Genomic DNA, 18,457 nt, shown 5'->3' with positions numbered 1-18,457 from the left:
AGCCTTCTTTGGATTATGAAAAGATTTTAAAGTATCTTGCAATCTTAGTTAGTGCTATCTGGTCGCTGTTATTAGTCGTTAGTTTTTGGTGTTGTCATTAATTAAACTAAATTAAACTGTTAATATATTAGCCTATTTCCTGGTCTGGTTTTATTTATGTGTGATTTTTAAGTGTTGAGTCATTTCAAATTTCATATTCTGATATGGAATATAAATGAAAAAGATATGAAGAATAAATGATAAAAGCGTTTCTGTACTGTTCATTAACTTTTAGAGCTACAAGATAGACATCCTGCAAGTTTTGTACAAATGTACAAACAGTGTACACCTGGTGGAGAAGGAACAGCATTTCTTTTATTTATATATATATATATATATATATATATATATATATATATATATATATATATATATATATATATATATATATATATATATATATATATATATATATATATATATATATATATATATTTTTTTTTTGATCTTATTAATGTTTCACCACATATGTCTCAGGGACTCCAAACTTTGTTTCTACTGAACTCTTGTGCACTCGATCCAGTCCTGTGTATAATACTATCGGACTACTATCAGCTTGGCTAGGCACACGATTGCATCAGACACAGGTTTTTTTCAATCCTCTGCCTTATCGGTATCATTACTGTCACCTTAAGATTGTGATTAGCTAAATGACAATGACGGCAAATCTTTACTAATAGCGAATTTTTCCTGTGTTTAGATTATTTAGGAATTATTTCAGAATTAGACTAGTTCTGAGAATTGGCTTGCAGATTGCTGTATCCATAATACATTTTACATTCACTGATATTAAGAGCTGTATTGCATGTGCAATAGTTGAAGAACACAAAACCTTTTGTATTCACCAAATTGGCTGCTACATAATCAGTAGTTGGAGTCTGTTCCAAAACTATTACAGTAATTAAACTGCAGTAAAATCGTTCCTCATAGGCAAGGTGCAGCATGTTCTCTCTTCATGGTTTTATTGAAATATCTTAAAGAATTTATACGTAGGCGGAAGTATGTCTGGGCAAGCTCGGGTAGATTTTAACGATTATTTGTAGCCAGGGTTTCACAATAAAACGAATAAACAGGAACCACAGAGATAAACAGGTCACATACAAAAATGTAAAAAGAAAGCATTTAATCACTGACATTCAATTTTACTTTTTAACAACAGACTTATTCCAAAGCATCTTTACAGAAACTTAGAATATATGTTCAATGCATAAATTTATGCCTATATGTTAATGCTTGAAAGTTTTAATTCATAATGGATTATGGGTGTTTCATTAACATAGAGTACATCTTTTGTACCTCACATTCTGTATTATAGACATTCTGTATTATGGGAGTAAATTAATGCCTTATATGGACAAAGTTTCAGTTAAACACTGGAAAACCATGTTTACAGTAATGGTACATTTTGTTGTTAACCATTAAAGGTACAGAAAATGGTTAATTCCTCTGTATGACATTAAGAAATTTACCGTTTTTTGGCCAATATGAAAACCCTTTCATTTTTGGCCAGAATGCTTATATAGTAAGTGTGCGGTAAAGACCTTCATCATTTATACTACAAACAGGCCAGAGACCCTTAACATGTGCTGTGGCACATGGCCCAGGTTACAACATTTACTTTTGTTTATGTTGGAAGATTTCAAGGACCCCACAAGCACTGCTTTACTCATACTGTCACTTAATTTTTCTGATGGAAATATACTTAGTGATTTTAGTGTGTTTTAATAGTAAAATATATTCAAATAATGCTGGCCAACAAATATTTAAACAATCAAATGCACATAAAACCTTTAAACAGTAAAATAATTTCTATCTAAGGATAAAGATAAAGCCATCTACAGTATATGTCTTTATTTAGACTATAGCAAATTAACTGAGACAAATGTTAATTTCAGTGTTACGGTGCACCACAACACTTTCTAAAGATTTGCAGTCTGAAGAAGGCTATAAGATCCACCTACATGTTATAACGGCATCATGCCATGTACACCTGAAAAACTTGTTTCCTGATATAACTGTCATTTTATGTTTTATTGTACACCGTAATTTATTCTACAAGCTGCAATTAATTGTGCAAAAATGTTTTAACTATTATTTTTAAAACAATACATTTCCCTATTTTTTTTACTATACATTTTAAACTAGAACATTTCCATACAGTCCTTAAAACAAGATGATCTGCATGTGTGAAATTTGACTCGCTTATTATCCAGAGTAATAAGGATATAACATTAGAGAGGGCATATTATTTATATACAGGTAGTCCACGATCGGGACCGACAGATCATTCGTAACACGATTTGGTCATAAGTAGAGCACAGCACTGTGAAATTATGCCGGAAATTACGCCAGCGATTGTGGTCGTAAAGTCGAACGGCCGTAAGTCACATAGGTCGTAAGTCGAACACTTGCAATACCGATAAAGGAAATTTATATTCCAACAGTCTCTTCTTAAAAAGTATCTGTACAGTGAGATAATATTTCCTTCCAAACATCATCCAAATAAAGATTTTAATTTTATTACATGTGAAAATATATTACACTAGAATGAATATGCATGTACAATGAGGGGAAAAACAATTATTCATGCTGTTTATATCTGTAAGCTTGGCCAGATGGCCTTGTTGAGTTTTTTTTTTTGGAGTGTTTGGGGTCATTGTTTTATTGAAATCGTCAGTGACGTAATACCGAAGGACCATTTACAAGCAGCTTAATATTATGTTGCTCCTACCTCCGTACTTTTGTGTGTGTATGGTGTTCTTCTTCAAACATGAGATTGAAATACTGCTGAAGGGAAAAAATTATAATTTTGCTTCATATGATGTTTTTTTTTAACAAAAGAGCTCAGATTTGTTTAACATTTTACTGTTTACTTATATAAAGAGTTTAAGAATGCATGTCAATGTAGTGCAGTTCTTGCATTTTGTTGTGTAACTGATATTTATGCTACTTTGTTACTTTATTGTACCCTGTGCAATAATAATAAAGAATTCAATTCAATTTCATGTGGTCCTGTTACGCTTTGCATGAGAAATGGTTTTTTAGCATTCATATATAAAACATTACTTTTTTAATGTAAACTTCATATACATTTTTATATAAAGCCAGAAATTAGGTGTATAAATCTAAATAGAGTTAAATGTCTATCTATCTATCTATCTATCTATCTATCTATCTATCTATCTATCTATCTATCTATATTTCCAGCATATTAAATGATGCAGACATATTCAATTAAGCATCATTTTTTATAAATAAATGTACATTTTGGCTAACGTTCCAGCATATATATATGTAAGAATATCAGCAATCAGCTTTAAAAGATTGTTTTTTAATAGTTATATAGTTTTAAAAAATTCCATATTCAACACCACTGACAAAAGACTCATGAGACAAGTGATTTTGCAGTAAATGCAAACGTTTTTTCTTTTAATTTTATGCAAAGAACACTAAAAATGTTTACAAAAGGTATTGCAGAAACATTTGTGCAGTGTAAATCTTAAAAACTAATTTTATTTATTTTTTTATTTTCAAAGAAAACGTTGCACCTTTACATGACGTGGGGATTGTCTTTTTCAGCAGCAAATATAATGAAATGATCAAAACCATCCTTCATCACATTGGGAAGGTGAACTGAAATGCAGGGGGAAAAAAAAATACGGACTCTGCTACACTGTTTTAGTAAATTCCTAAAACTCAATAAACAAATGGCACTAAAATCTCATCCTGAAGGAGGGCATCATTCATCTAAGGGAGAAAAATAAAAGGTTCAATGATCTAGTGCCTGGTATGGCACAAAGGCAATCACCCTTTTAAACTACACTCAAAGACACTCAGCCTTCCTATGGCACTCCACACCGGACAAAACAGTGCAGTGGCTTCTTAAGAAACTTGTGGCCCTGGGAGGTCACTTCTCTCAAAAGCCTTTCTCAATCACCACCACTGAACTTGCACATCATATACACACTGTTTTAACATCACAACGGTGGAACAGCACTCAGAAGCACGTTATAAATCTGTGGGGTGTGGGAGAAAGTCGAGGGGAAACTTGGGTGACGTTAGAAAATGAGAAAGAACCAAAACAATCTAAATTACACAAAGTGCCGCTAATGAACAGATCACTAAACGTGATACGAATGCGTTTGGATACAAAACCTTTTTTCAGTTATACAAAATTAGCTTTACACGATGTATTGCTGCGTCAATACATAATACTGAGTGTCGTCACAGCGCCGAGAGTTGTTATAATCGCTGTAGAAATAGTCCTTAAGATTATCAGTGAAAAAAAAAAAAACCTGTTGATGTTCGTTTGCCTTTTGCCCTTGAGTGTTATAAATTGGTAAATTGATGGCATTACAGCTGTATCTGTGAAAGCAAACAAAACTGGGGAGACGCTTATAGATATAAGGTTATCTTTGGTTGAGTGTACAGCTGAGTGAAGCAATGAGAAGGTTTGGGCTCAAAAGTCAGTAAAGTGTGGAAATGACTCCGGTTAAAGAGTTTAAAAATTCAAGTCAGGACAAGTGGAATGTTCCACTCCGGGGTAATGAGGACCAGCAGACTCGTCCACAGCTGCTGAGTTTTATAAAGGCCATTGTTGTAATTAGTTATTAATTAGTGTACTTCTGACTACAAAAGCATACCAAGAAGGCCATAAGTGTTCACCCAAATGTTCCAGTTCCTCAAACCCCATGAACACTCATGCATACTGCAAAGAAACATACAAAACAGGTCTAAACAGTCTGCCAAAATACTGAACAAAATGTAGGACTTGGTGTATAACAGAACATATGTAGAATGTAACATATCCGAATCTGAACCCTTGAATATATAATCCATGACTCGATAAAGATGGTAACATGGTACGACTCCATGCTGAACACACTTTGTACAAAATGCATATTAAATGGTTTTTATAATAATACATCTGTCTGTATGTGGAATTTGAGCATTTGTTAGCAGAAATCATGTGACGCAGAAATAAGACTAGACTTTGTATCAGAACGTAGAACACAAAAACAAAGTAAGAGACCCAGAGTGAGAAACTTAAAGCACACAAACAGACATTTGGGCACATCTCTGAAATGCAAATGAGGACCACTGCACTGAATTACATAAAATGTGCAGGACCATTATATTTAATAATTTTTTTTTTATTAAGAAAAAGTGCACTTTTTTTCCCTTCGCCCAGTAGTCTTTCATGTCATTTACTCACTCTTCAAATGCTTCAGGTTTAAACATCATAGGCTGAATCTATAGCGACAAAAGCAACAAGACATACGGTGTTTCATAGTGATAGTTTCATCATGGGGCTTTAGTTTGCCCTGTTGCCTCACGTATTTGAACTGAAGTAACATGCGCACACGATGTCCTGAACTCCTCATGACTGCTGAAATTTTTCATTCGTCAGCCCTCAAAGTCACTAGAGATAAGAGGCTGTAAACAACCGCCTGAGTAAAGGAGGTCGATCTAGTTGTGCGTTCTCTGAGATGGAGATTAGACGCCTTTAAACGAGACGCAAGGGCTTGATTTGCGGACTCGTTCGGAATACAGGCGGGATTTGCTCGGAGGCGTCTCGCGCTACTAAGTTACCAAGCCCTTTCACACAGCAAACTCACACGTGTAAGGCAGAGAGCAGGTTCAAGTCTCACTTGTGCGATTTGTAAGCTTGCTTTTCTGTCCTTTCGGAAAACAGGAGCGAAAGCTCGTTTTCACAGCACGACTAGGAGACCCTCTGAAATCGGGTATTGGCTGAAGGAGTGAGCGATATCACCAATTCTGGGACCCTATGGGCAATTAATCGAGAGGATGACATTTTAACATGTTAAGGACCATTGAAATGGAGTGACCGTTACTTGGCACTGTATGACGCTTAAGAGAGCAGAGTGCTCTTTAGAAATCAGCTCACAGCAGTGAGATTAACACATACGCAAGCACCAAAATACCTGCCTTTCTACACTGACATACAAAACCCCCCCCAGACACGCACACATTCACACCCAGGACCATGCTTGCACATGACCCTTTAGCCTTTTAAACACTCTTTGACGAGACAAACCAAGGCGTCTGCCTCCGATTCGAGAAAAGGTTACGAGATGGAAAAAAAATAAAGAACTTTTTTTTTTTACATGAAGCCTGACAGCACAGACTTCACTACAGTAGTGTGGCAATCAACTTTGATCCTGCACCTTAAGTGTGTTTGCTGATCACTAAATCACTGGTGTTCATGACGGCACCTGCTAGCAGCGTAGATGCGTTCACGCAAAACACTCTCCTTGTGTTCACAGCCCTGTGCGAAACAGGGTAAATCAGGAAATACAGACTGGTGAACATGCATATGGGAGTACGGTCCCAAAAGGCGAGCAGGTGTTTTCAGTGTTTTTTTTTTTTTTCTTTCACTTTGTGTCTAGTCAACATTAGTGTCAATAAACCTGGAGGATGTGACCAGATCGACAGTGCTGTTTTTTCGAGTAGCGATTTTTGTTGCGTCATAAAATACCGCAGGTCGAGAAGGCCATGCTTCAACAGCAAAAAAAATAAAAATAAAAAAAATAAGAAGGCAGCAGAAGAGAGATGGTCTATCAAGACGCCGTCATGTTCGACCGCAGTGTTTCTGTGAGCTGACCTGCCTGAATGGGTTGCACAGTGGAAAGAATCAAAAGGTGAAAAGAGGAAAACAGAGTCACAAACGTGGATCCCCTGAGCGGGAACGCCACGAATTTGATCTTTATCAACATTTCTGGGTCTCCACTGGCGACATGGCGATGTAGGAGCCATTCTTCAGAGGCTGGCTGCTGTGGGATTCAGGCGACTCGTCGGATTTGTTGCTGACAGGAGTGTAAGCCGTATCGTCTTTTGTCGTCTGCTGAGACATACAGGAACCAGGTTTAGGGTGCATGAAATGATGTGTTAACAACTACTTGCTACTACAGCAGACTTGCTCCACTCTACATCTAAACCAAGTTCTTTTTTCTATTCTCTACAAAAATTTAAAAAATCTAATACACACAATAGAAATCTCACACAGTGATAACATATTAAGTGCTATTAACCAAACAAATCGTGTACAAAAAACAGCAATGAACATGACTTGCAGGAACAAATGTATGTTCCTGTTAACATTTCTTTAAAAATTTTGTCTTGAAAGAAATAAGATACTCAAAATAAAATTAGAACTGGCTAAATAGCAAGAAGCACCTTTTCTAATTAGAGTTAAATTATGAACAGGCAACTAGTGAGCAAATGAAAGGAAAAAAAGGGGGGAAAATATTGACTTACAGCAAAAGAATGAAAAGCTTCGGTAAAATCAATACGTTTTACTTCATTCTGAACAGGAACAAAAAAAAAGGGAGGGGAAAATGTTACTGAAAATGAAAACATGGCAGCATTATGCAAAAAATACACTTTTTTTTGTATTGCACAATAAAATAAAAGTCCTCTGTAACCTACTATATAATATCAAATAGATCATTTTTTAAAAGTATTTATTTATTTTATTTTTACTGGAGCAGTGGATCATGGGGAGTGGTAAAATAAATGTGGGGCAGATTTAAACATATTAGTTGAAGAGCACATGCACTGACTGTTAGCCTCATGCACTTGAATCTTCATGCAGGTGGAGTAGAAGCAGGTATAAAGGAAACAGTAATGTTTGTGCCTTTTCACCTAACCACATTAACGCCTACTGGGTGTTGCTGAGTGCAAACGTTTTAATAGTTCTCAGAATTAAAACACCCCTTGATGTCTACGAAGAACCTTTTTTGTTTTGGTTACATTTCCTGTAGAGTTATAACAGTCTATTTACAGCCTTGGCAACCAAACCACACGAGTTAATGCTGTCAGTTACGATGTCTTAACGAAACACTGATAAATGATCCGACCCACATGCTAGTTTGTCACTGAAAATAATAAGAATGTCGTGCTACGCCATTTACCGCTCAAACACGTGCTGTTTATCTTAGTCTTATCTTGACCCAGCCCTAAATGAATCACATGTACCATCATACTTTAAGCCTGAGGCAAAACATGGCACAACATTTTTATTTATTTATTTATTTTGCTAGTGGTTTAGATTTAAAATCCCACGGACGCACTAACGTAAATGTACAGTCCCACAAAGGCATTTTCTCAGAATCTTTTTTTTTACGTGTTAGCATGAAACATGGCTATACAATGCCTCCTTCATGAAGATGTGCTCATAACATGATTTGAAACCAAAACGAATAGGAGTGTCCCGGATGCCATTTTTTATAAAACAACATCCTTAAACAACTCTCACATCAAATCAAACAATTTCAATGATGTAGTCATACTGAAGAAAAGGCTTCTTTGCATTTTTTTTTTTTTTAACACATTTTACAATGTCTATAACTTCTATGAAAAACACACTTGAACAAATCTGTTTTGTTTGGTTTTGTAAACATGCTTTGGGAAGGCAACCAACCAAAAGTACTTTACCTGTCTTTGACGATTTCTGCACAATAAAAAGATGAAGACTATCAACAATAAGGCGCCCACACCCATAATGATGACGGGGAAGTTGGACACAATGGTTATGATCAACAGCAGAGTTTTCATTTGAGAGGCAGAGTCATCATCAATAGTTGCAGTCTGGAAAAGGCAAGGATTGGATAGTTATAAACGCAAACTCGCCTCTAAACCTGGACATGAACAATATGGTGCCACTGGCATGGCAAAGAATTGCTCATAAAACACAAAAGTCTCGTACCTCATTAACATACATAATAGGAAAGATGGTTTCGTTCAGGTATCGCGTTTGTCTGAAAAAGGGGAGAAATTTACATCATTGAGGTTTCTAAATGAAATGAAAGAAAGCTCTTAAAAGGGGATGTTGGTACTTACGGGAAGCCAGGTACCCTCTTCATTATAACATTGAGCTGGGCTCTCTTACAGGCACGAATAGGAACCCCTGTTGTCTGTAAGAAGAAAATATTACAATAAACCATTTAGAAGTTGTTCATCCAGCCCAAAGTCGTGTAATATTATTAAAATAAATACACTGTTTTCATGTAAAACATAAAAGATTAGCTCCAAACACTATTTAAAACCAACAGAACCTGAGCAGCGCTATACAGACACACGTGTCGACCTTTAAACTAGCAGACTTAATAGCTTCATTAGTCTCCCTCCTTATACATTACACACATTTCTGGTTTTACTCCTAAGAGATTATAGGCTATATTAAATTACAAAAAACATAGAACAGCTGAATGGTGAATAAATAGATAGCTAATTACTCTCAACAACATTACCATGAGCCTCAAATCCAGCTTACCGGGTTCAGGTCAAGGTATGTTTCATGCTCTTCTTTGTTTGGATTCATTCCGTCAATGGCATCAATGTACTTTTGATCAGCTTGGTAGAAATGGGGGAATGAAACAACTATAGGTGCTCCTATTGGGGGAAAAGGGAAAGAAAGGAAAGATCGTGAGGATTTTTTTTTTAAATCAGCCCTGAAAACTAAAGAGCTAAAAAACATAAAAAATTTGAATGAACTTTCTCCCGAAGATATATAAAACTGCTGGCAATCAGTTACAAAGGGACAGTGACCTGTCAAACTTCCACAGACAAGCAACAAAAATTCCACATTCTATTTGCTTTGTGTGACTTTGACCGTTGTCTCAATATACCCCCCAATTGTTAAATCCAGCAGTGGAACAGGACCTGCAAGTAATGCAGATACACTGTTCCTCTCTTCTTCACACCGTTTTAAACTAATCAAGACATGAAAAGTGTAAAAAATCCAGAGTCATCATCAGAGCAGTCACATGATAAAAAAAAGAACTAACCATAAGAAAATACTGGTATCAGCACGATGACGTATTGAGGAAGCAATAAAGGGAAAAACGATTCCTATGTCCCAATCAAGGACTATTAGATGACGAGTTTGGAGCGCCTGGTCCTGAATCGGAGTTACTGATTAAACATTGGTGTACAGAACCCTGATTTCTGACAGTGCAGGAGAGAGCAAATACAGACAGATCAGTGATGAACTTGGGTTTATAGGCTGCAAATGCCGGTCAGGGAGCAAAATTAGCAAAAAAAAAAAAAAAAAAAAAAAAATTCCTTTCAATCTCTCCGCTCAGGGCTTCACGGCTTGCGCCATCTCGCACTCATTTCTATTGATCAGGGTAGCTGATAATGCTCTGGGAGCTCAAGTCAGCCATCCGCTCACTCTTACTATGTTCATTGGGGTGCACAGTTGTTTTTGTTTGCTTATTTTTAAGACTAAAGACCAACGGATGCATTTTTTTATACATGATGTCCCTCTACTGCATTGGCATACTGTACAGTTACTCAACACCGAAAGTAACAGGATTGACTGGTTATAGGATTCAAATGTGTTCGTTGAAGCTGTGAGGAGGCAAAGCTACCTGCTCTCCATAGTTCTGCAGTTCAATGCATTGAACCTTTGGGACACTGTGTGATTCATTGTGCCACATTTTATCAGAAGTAATAATTCCACTCAAGGTGATCGGGAAGTGTCCTTGACCCTTACCTTCACGGCACACGCTGACTTTTAACACTCCTTTACTCAGGCACTCTCCAGCAGGCACACAGAAACCAGCATTGGCAGGATTCTCGTCGGGAGCTGCTAGGACATCAGCGGGAGGAGCGAAGCGGAAAGCTGGAATCCCCTTCACCTCTGTATCGTGCACGTATCCCAGATGGATCGACCTGCATACGGGCACACAGCATATGGAGGACATTCAATTAACATGACAAAGGAGCATTTGTTTTACACTTTACCACTTTCATTGTGTCTCTATTGCCTTCAAAATGGTTCATGTTGCAGAAAAAAAACAAACCACTGCCAATCCGACACAAATACAAGGGAACTGGAGGATTACAGTGCATGATTGTAGGAGGTTAGTTCGCTTTTCAGCTGAGGTTTGGCGTGTGTAGCGTACCTGCAGAGATCTGCAGCAAAGATATAGAGCAGCTCATCTCTGGACAGGAAAGTGTGGAACACGCTGCCGTCTGTGCCGTTAATCATGTTGCTCTGCTCTGATGACCACCAGGTCATCTTTCTGCAAAAAGAGAAAAAAAGAATCGTTATAAGCATGAAGATTGTACACTACCTGGTTGAGAACATTGTGTTCATACTCAACATATCATTGAAAATTCTGATTAATTGAGTTTTAGGTGGACCTTCACACAGTTTTTTTTGGCTTGACACACATGCAATGCAAGCATCAAAAGTTCAAAAAACTGAGACAAGGCCAGTTCATTGGGTAAACAGAAATCCCCATAATCCAACTAGGCCAAGGGGAACGTCATGCAAAGCACTAGATACCTTATTCCATTCCAGGTGTCGATCTTGCCATAGTCCATGTAGTTCTTCTCTCCAGTGTGGAAGACAAATTCACCTTCATGGGTTCCATTTTTCTAATTAAAAACATCCAGGGGGAAAATATTAATTTTTAGACATCAGTAAAGCTGCAGACTGTTCCAGCGAACACATTAAACATCAGGGCGTGGGTTCTGCTAAATTAACATATCTGAACTTTAGATTTCATTCATCATTATCTCGAATTACATTCCGCATATAATCATACGAGTTTGCTCAATCCGGTCTCAGTTAGGATTAGCGACGTCACACATTTTTATTTCTTTTACAATTCTCACCTTGTGCATGAGGCCAAAGTATTCATCCACTTCAGGCTTCAAGGCGTGAAGTTTGGTCATCAGTGGATCTTTGAAACCCCAGAGGAACTCGTGCACACTGCGCGTCATGAATGGCTCGACACCCAGTGATTTGATCCATATAGAGATCAGAGGACGGATGTAAAAAGAATAGGAGTGCATTTCATTCATGACGGCCTGCGAAGAGATAAGAGGGGGTACTCGTGTTCAGCACTCATCGGGTCATTGTTTCAGCTGTTTTTTGTATATTTAGCTGTCAGCAATTAAGTGAGTACGTGTAACGGTCACATTACGCTAAAAAATACAAACTTACAATGAATGGAATGTTGGGAGTGGTCAACATGTCCACTTCTGGATTCCCAGCAGACATTTCCGGGAGAAATACGAAACTCTTAGGATTCGTAGCAAAAATCTTGGTACCATTTTCCAAGTATGTCACGTTCTCTCGGGGCCTGTATTCCCTGATTACATGATGAGAGACATTTGGTTAATTGTTTAAACTTCCTCTTGTGAATAAAACACGGTAGCAAGTAATCAGTAGACATGTTTACATGTACACTTTTTTTTGTCGTCCTGATTAAAATCATTCACATTGGAAGATTCGGCAGACTGTTTTCAATTGGACGTTATCTAATCCGATATGGTGTTTACATGCGCTGGTGCTTTCAATCGGAATTACTTTGTGCCATGCGCACATTAACCTATGTCCTGTTTACCGCCTTTAATTCCGGACAACGTGGAGTTCCGTTATTTATTAAATGCGCTATTTTTAGGTAAAGTGTTGCTCTTAATCGAGCAACAGCGTGAATTTTGTAGGCATACTACAGCTAGAAGGTATGAGGAAAAGACGGGCGCAGGAAGCTGAGCTTTTTGGTGGCTCTCTAAAGAGCATCTCAATATTACCCCTCCCTCCTCCGCAAAGCAGAAGCGTGTGGATGAACGTCCGTAGTGAGCACTGGTGGGAGCGGGTTGTATTGCTGGATTTTAGTGACCTGGGATGGAAACTAAACTTTGGCACGAAACGCCGGACATTTGCATGTTTGTGTGGACTGGTAGAGGGATTATGCCCTGAGAAGAAGAGACGTCAAAAATCCAATTCCCCTAATTATCTGTCGCGGATGTTTTATACAGACTCGGAAGTTGTTGTGGCGAATCTGTTCGGTGTTCACAAAAGCACAGGGGGAAAAAGTGTACATTTTATGCAAGGAATCGGTTTAAATTGTTTACATGACAATTTTTTCTTATTCGGTTTATAGAACGGTTAATCCCACGCCTCTCAAACCGAATACAATGCCATTCGTTTTGGGCATTTTTTAATTCCGATTGAGATGTTTATATTGGACTTATAAGCCTATTGCAATGCTCCATGTAAACGCGGCTGGTGAGAAATTCACTGTTTTGCCCCCGTCATTCGAGGGCCATGACGTCTGTCAACAGGTTCCAGTTTTTTTTTTCCACTCATGACTTCCTCATTTCTCCGAGTCATTTCTGTGTTCTGTTTGCTGTTTTGTTGTGCAATATTCTATCTACATGGCATCAGGACCAATTAAATGTAATGGAAATAAACAAACTAAAGCTGCACCCTGAACTGCCTAATTACTTGAGGGGAAACCACGAACTTTAAGCTGGACATACATAGTGCATAATCTTGATACATGTTTATCTTACCTGTATGTATACGGTCCGATTTGTGTGACATTAGGCTTTGCCTTGCCATCCAAGAACTCCTGAGGGTTAGTAACATTGAAGAAGAAATACTGCATGTAAACTGGGGGTGGGGGGTTTATCCAGCCCGCCAATACTCGACTGTTCTGGGCCAGGGTGATTTCCTAAAAAAAAAGAAAAAAGGCAATATTAAAATTAATCATTTTGTGAAGGATTGAACACCTCTCAAACCTTGTCATGATCTTTTGAGTACCTTATGCAAAATAAAGACCTCAACGTTACCTAAAATCCTCTAAGCCATTAACCATATCACATTCTATTTTCTAATATTGGCTTAACCGCTTCCTAAACGAAGAAGCCTGTTTGCGCAGTTCAGTGCAGGTTAGTGGTCTCTTGCCCTAATAATTCTGTTTAAAGTTCACTAGGTCTGTAGGGTTTTGGGGTGATGCGTAAATGACATCCACGTGCTGTGATTAAGAAATTCAAAGGAACAGTGAGAATCGCTGGAAAAAAAAGACGATGTCTAGTCAGCAGACGGCGTTTGTCTTGAGTCTTCAGATTAAAGAAACCTCTCTCTGTCCCGTCAGCTGAAATCCAAAACAAGGAAGCTTGCATTTTCCTTTACTTCTTTATTTATTAGTTTCAAAACACGTAGCTAGAGCATTGGCAAAGAACAGCCACTTCTTCTTTGGGCATTATACTTGAGAGATTTTGTTGTTTAATGGTTATGCAACAACAACAACAACAACAAAAAACTTAACTAGACAGGGTACGGGTGAAATTACACTGCATTAGTAGAAAGGAAACACTTTAAGGAACATCTCACATGGAATAAAATGAAATTTTAAGCCAAAAAAAGAAAAGACGGTTGATCGTCGTACACTGTTATTACTGTATCAGGCATAAGATGTTGGAGCTGTTGGTTTATAAAGGAAGCTCAGTAATACTGTGAAACTACACTACAAAGAATCCTTTCAGAAGGACTTACTATTTGCCTTCTCATGCTGTGGGCAAAGTATGATGTACCTGAAAACGTTCATTGAACATGCTCTTTTATTTATGGCAGGACATGGTCCAGTTAAGTCACACAGCTCTGTACAACAGGACTGCTTTAAATCAGGCGTACTGAAATGCTGAGCTAATCTTCGAACACACCTATAAATGTTTGATTTATGCGGACCAGATCCTAATACATACTCCACACGTCAAATTCTCAGAATTTATTACAGCACACCACACCTTACTGCTTACTTTTTAACTGAGTCATGAATATGGATCACCATAATTATATCGATCTAATGTATGAAAAGTCAGATATCCCTGCCAAAAATTCTCTTTTAAAAAGATGCTCTCCTTGCATCACAAAGAGGGAAAAAAAATGTAGATAACCTTACAAGCACCATGTTTTCCAGGAGTTTAAGATAACCCCTAAACCTATTGTCCATGCCACCAGCCTTGGAAAGAAAAGGTCTCGAAACGTCCTTCGAAGCGGCACTGAACTTCAAACAACTGTGTTTTCAAAACCTTTACCTTGCACAGTGATGAATCACATATTTTTGCGTGCTGTGGTGCTTGTCCTACCCTCCCTCCCCCAATTCTACCTAAAAAGCCATGAATGCGGTATAGTCTTGAAATTACAACAAGAAAGGGCATGTAATGAGACACACACACACACACACACAAAAAACTGGTTTAGGTATTGTCAGGAAATTATGCAGCTAGAAATAAATAAATTTGGGGGAAAATATTTGTAAAAAAATGTAAAGTACAAATGTAATGTAATCATGCAGATATGTTAACATGTTCTCTAAAGTTTACTTGTTTAGGAAAGTAAAAAAAAAAATAAAAAAAGCTGCCTGTGGTTTACGGCTACACTACTGGGAGTCCCCAAAATATCCATTCATCGGCTGAATGAACACTTAAAAAAAAAAAAAAAAGAAAAAGAAAACCATAACTGTGTTTACCAATCCTCTTTACACGATCTCTTCCATTTCTTTCTAAACTTACAGAGCTGGTTCTTATCATCATGAACTGTTTTGACACATTTGGCATTACGCATGCGATTCTTTTCCTGCTGCACCAACACATTCTTCTTCTTGACAAAAGCAATCTTAAAGTCTATATGAAGATATTTATACTCTATATTATAAAAAACATAGGAAAATTTTGAGACATTTTGCAAAAGAAAACAAAAAAAAGGGTTCATTTCCTCAATGTATGGAGATGTTTGTGAAACCCAGTATATGCAAACAAAACAATTTCTTTTGTTCCACACCCAGTTTAAGAAATATGCAGGTCCCGAGGGCTTGAAAAGTGGCCCAAAAGTTGTCTAGTTGTCTGCTTAATCCTTTCAAACTAAAGTTCAAAGCTAAGGTGCAGTAATGAGGGACAGGCGAAGCTGAGAACATACAACTCTTGAAAAATTGAGAGGGATCAAAACTATTAACGTCTAAAGTAAACCAAGTACTTGGTATTTAGGAGTTAGTTAAGTTTTGTAATAATGATATGCTACTTTGATGATGATATATCACAATATCACCCAGTGAATCGTGTACATACACACATTCCTGCGCTTAAGCCCCAAATAGTAAATATAAAGCTTTTACTAGCTTTAACATCAGATCATCTATGAGAAAATTGAGCAGAAATTATATAAACACACTATTGGGACCTCCTGTGCCACAATTCTCTTGTGTCCTTTTGCTGCAGTGAGCTGTTCTTGTTTGCAATGGTAGGATAATGACAATTATGAATATGTTTAATGTAGAATCGGCACCGCTCGCCGACCGTGTGAAGCTTATCAACGTTGAATGGAACATTGAATCGTTTTTTTTATTTTAAAAACACTCATAAGGCATAGAAATCGAAAGGAAACTGTTATTAACATAACTGTCTATCTATAAGTATTTGTTGAATTCTTGCTCATTCCCTGACCAATGATTTATACAGTCTTTTGCCTAGGATCTGCGCTCTCTCTCTCTCTCTCTCTCTCTCTCTCTGTGTGTCTGTCTGTCTCTCACTCATATATATATATATATATATATATATATATATATATATATATATATATATATATATATATATGTGTGTGTGTGTATGCATGTATGTGTGTGTATATATATACACACATACATATATATAGCAGAAATTCCACCTTCATGGAGGAGCTGCAAAATTCCAAGTATTCCTGTAGGGAGAATTCCAGCCTTACTTCTCCTGCCCCTAAGACCCCTCACCCTGGGTAAGATCTACACCTCCCCCAACCACTACAACCACCTACCGCCTGATCTTTAGAAAAAAAGAACAAAACAGCTGCTCCGGGCTTTAAAGAATCCTGAGGATGTGCAAAAAAAAAAAACACACCCCATAAAGACTTGGTTTTAAATAGATGAGGAGAAAAGGAAAAAAAAAAGCTATGCACTCCTCACGACATGCACTCAATCATTCCCTGCATCGTTTCCACCATACACACACACACACACACACACACACACACACACACACACACACACACACACATACAGGTTTACGAGATGAACTGTGAGAGATCATAGTGTGAAAAATGAAGGTGATAAAAGAAAGAAAGAAAGACATTTTCTAACACTCTGATGTGAAGACATGGTGATGCCGGGGGCTCATAACACACACAGGAAATCGCCCAGTGCACTGCAGTGTCCTTTCACACCATGATACCAGTTCATTCTTTATATACACAACAAATAAAGCGTTGTACATTATATATATATATATATATATATATATATATATATATATATATATATATATATATATATATATATATGTAATCCTCTGACTGTATGTGTATAACTCATGTGTGTGTGTGTAATAGTCAGGTCTGGGGCAGATCTTAACCCGGCTGTTTCAGCTAATAACGCTTGGCTGAATCTGGATCTTGCCCAAAACATCAGTTTAACCTAACATCTGGATGCCTTTGTAATGAACGCAAAATAATCTGGTGGGTGGGGAAATATCTATAAAGAGAAAAATAGCAAAATGAGTACCTTTTTGATCCTCTCCTGGATCATTGTTTGGAAGACTTGAGCCACCATCAGGGCGATTCCCACGATGAGCAGATGAGCGCACACAATCCCGGTGGCGTAAATGGCACAGGATCTTCTCATGTTGGCTGAAATGATTTAACTCATAAAAAAAAAAATCTGAAATGTTTCGATAAGAAACACCGTCTGGGGGTGATAACGGACCAGAGGGGTGACTGCGGAAGCAGGAGCGAAAAATCGCGTTCGAGTTTTTTGTTTAGGTTTTTTTTTTTTCCAGGGAAAGCACCAAAAACTCTCCGACACCAAGTAACGGGACAGGACTGAAACAGGGAGGGAGAGTGGAAGAATGTGATGCTCCAAAGCGGACTTTATCAGCTAAAGGTAAAACGCAGAATGCCGGAGGAGGACCTGACCAACCCCCTCTTACTCCACTCAGAAGGGAGTCACGTGGAAGAGTGAAGTGGGCCCTGTGGGCGTGTCTAATATTTAAATCCAGGCGTTCCTCCCGGGGGCGTGTGACGTCACGCGAATAGCTAATAAGCTTTGAAAAAAACAACCACAACGCCGGCTTTCAACACATGGAACTCAATACAAACTACAGAAAAACCTTGCTGTGAATGTGCGCTATCTGTCCTAAATCATTTTATTTAAAAAAATAATAATAAATTTACTCTACCTTTATATAAATCAATATTACCGTTTTTTTCATATCAGTCCAACAAATGTGTGAATGCTATCTTTATCATTATAACCCTAAAACATTTTCACAACCTTATTTCATTACTTTTCCCACGGAATAGCGGTCCATGGGTGTGTTTGAGACAGACCGTTATGTCCCGTCCGTCCTGTCTCCTGTCTCCTTAAACAGCCGCTGTGTGAACATGAATAATGTCCGCCTGACGAGACGAGCGACGCGCTTCGTCAACTGTTACTTCAAAGAACTCGACCGTTGATTGGTTGACGTTTTCCCGGACCACCGCAATAACCCCGCCCCGGAGCGACGTGATTGGTTCGACGCACAGGAGCGCGATGCAGAATTTGATCGACTGATTTCGGGGCGGGGCTTA

The 18,457-nt window shown here is 37.9% G+C and overlaps 1 protein-coding gene across 2 annotated transcripts; it reads right to left on the bottom strand.

Annotated features, from left to right (window-relative positions):
• Positions 1–3,447: 3,447 nt before the first annotated feature.
• Positions 3,448–18,243, bottom strand: scarb2a (scavenger receptor class B, member 2a). 2 transcript variants are annotated; one of them, XM_046841666.1, is made up of 13 exons: positions 17,394–18,243; positions 13,375–13,535; positions 12,020–12,167; positions 11,689–11,883; positions 11,357–11,448; positions 10,971–11,090; positions 10,559–10,737; positions 9,335–9,453; positions 8,902–8,975; positions 8,768–8,819; positions 8,497–8,649; positions 7,318–7,365; positions 3,448–6,904 (listed from the first exon to the last, which is right to left on the bottom strand). In XM_046841666.1, exons 1-13 carry the CDS (start codon positions 17,511–17,513, stop codon positions 6,770–6,772), a joined length of 1,596 nt encoding a protein of 531 aa, XP_046697622.1. In that variant the 5' UTR covers positions 17,514–18,243; the 3' UTR covers positions 3,448–6,769. The 2 variants fall into 2 exon arrangements, with proteins under 2 accessions (XP_046697622.1, XP_046697623.1); XM_046841667.1 differs by having other exon boundaries at positions 3,448–6,901; positions 17,394–18,240.
• Positions 18,244–18,457: the final 214 nt, after the last annotated feature.

This window comes from Silurus meridionalis, chromosome 27, assembly GCF_014805685.1.
Source record: "Silurus meridionalis isolate SWU-2019-XX chromosome 27, ASM1480568v1, whole genome shotgun sequence".
NCBI classification, from domain to species: Eukaryota; Metazoa; Chordata; class Actinopteri; order Siluriformes; family Siluridae; genus Silurus; species Silurus meridionalis.
Note: the sequence above shows the minus strand (reverse complement) of the source record. Positions and strands in the feature narration are given on the sequence as shown.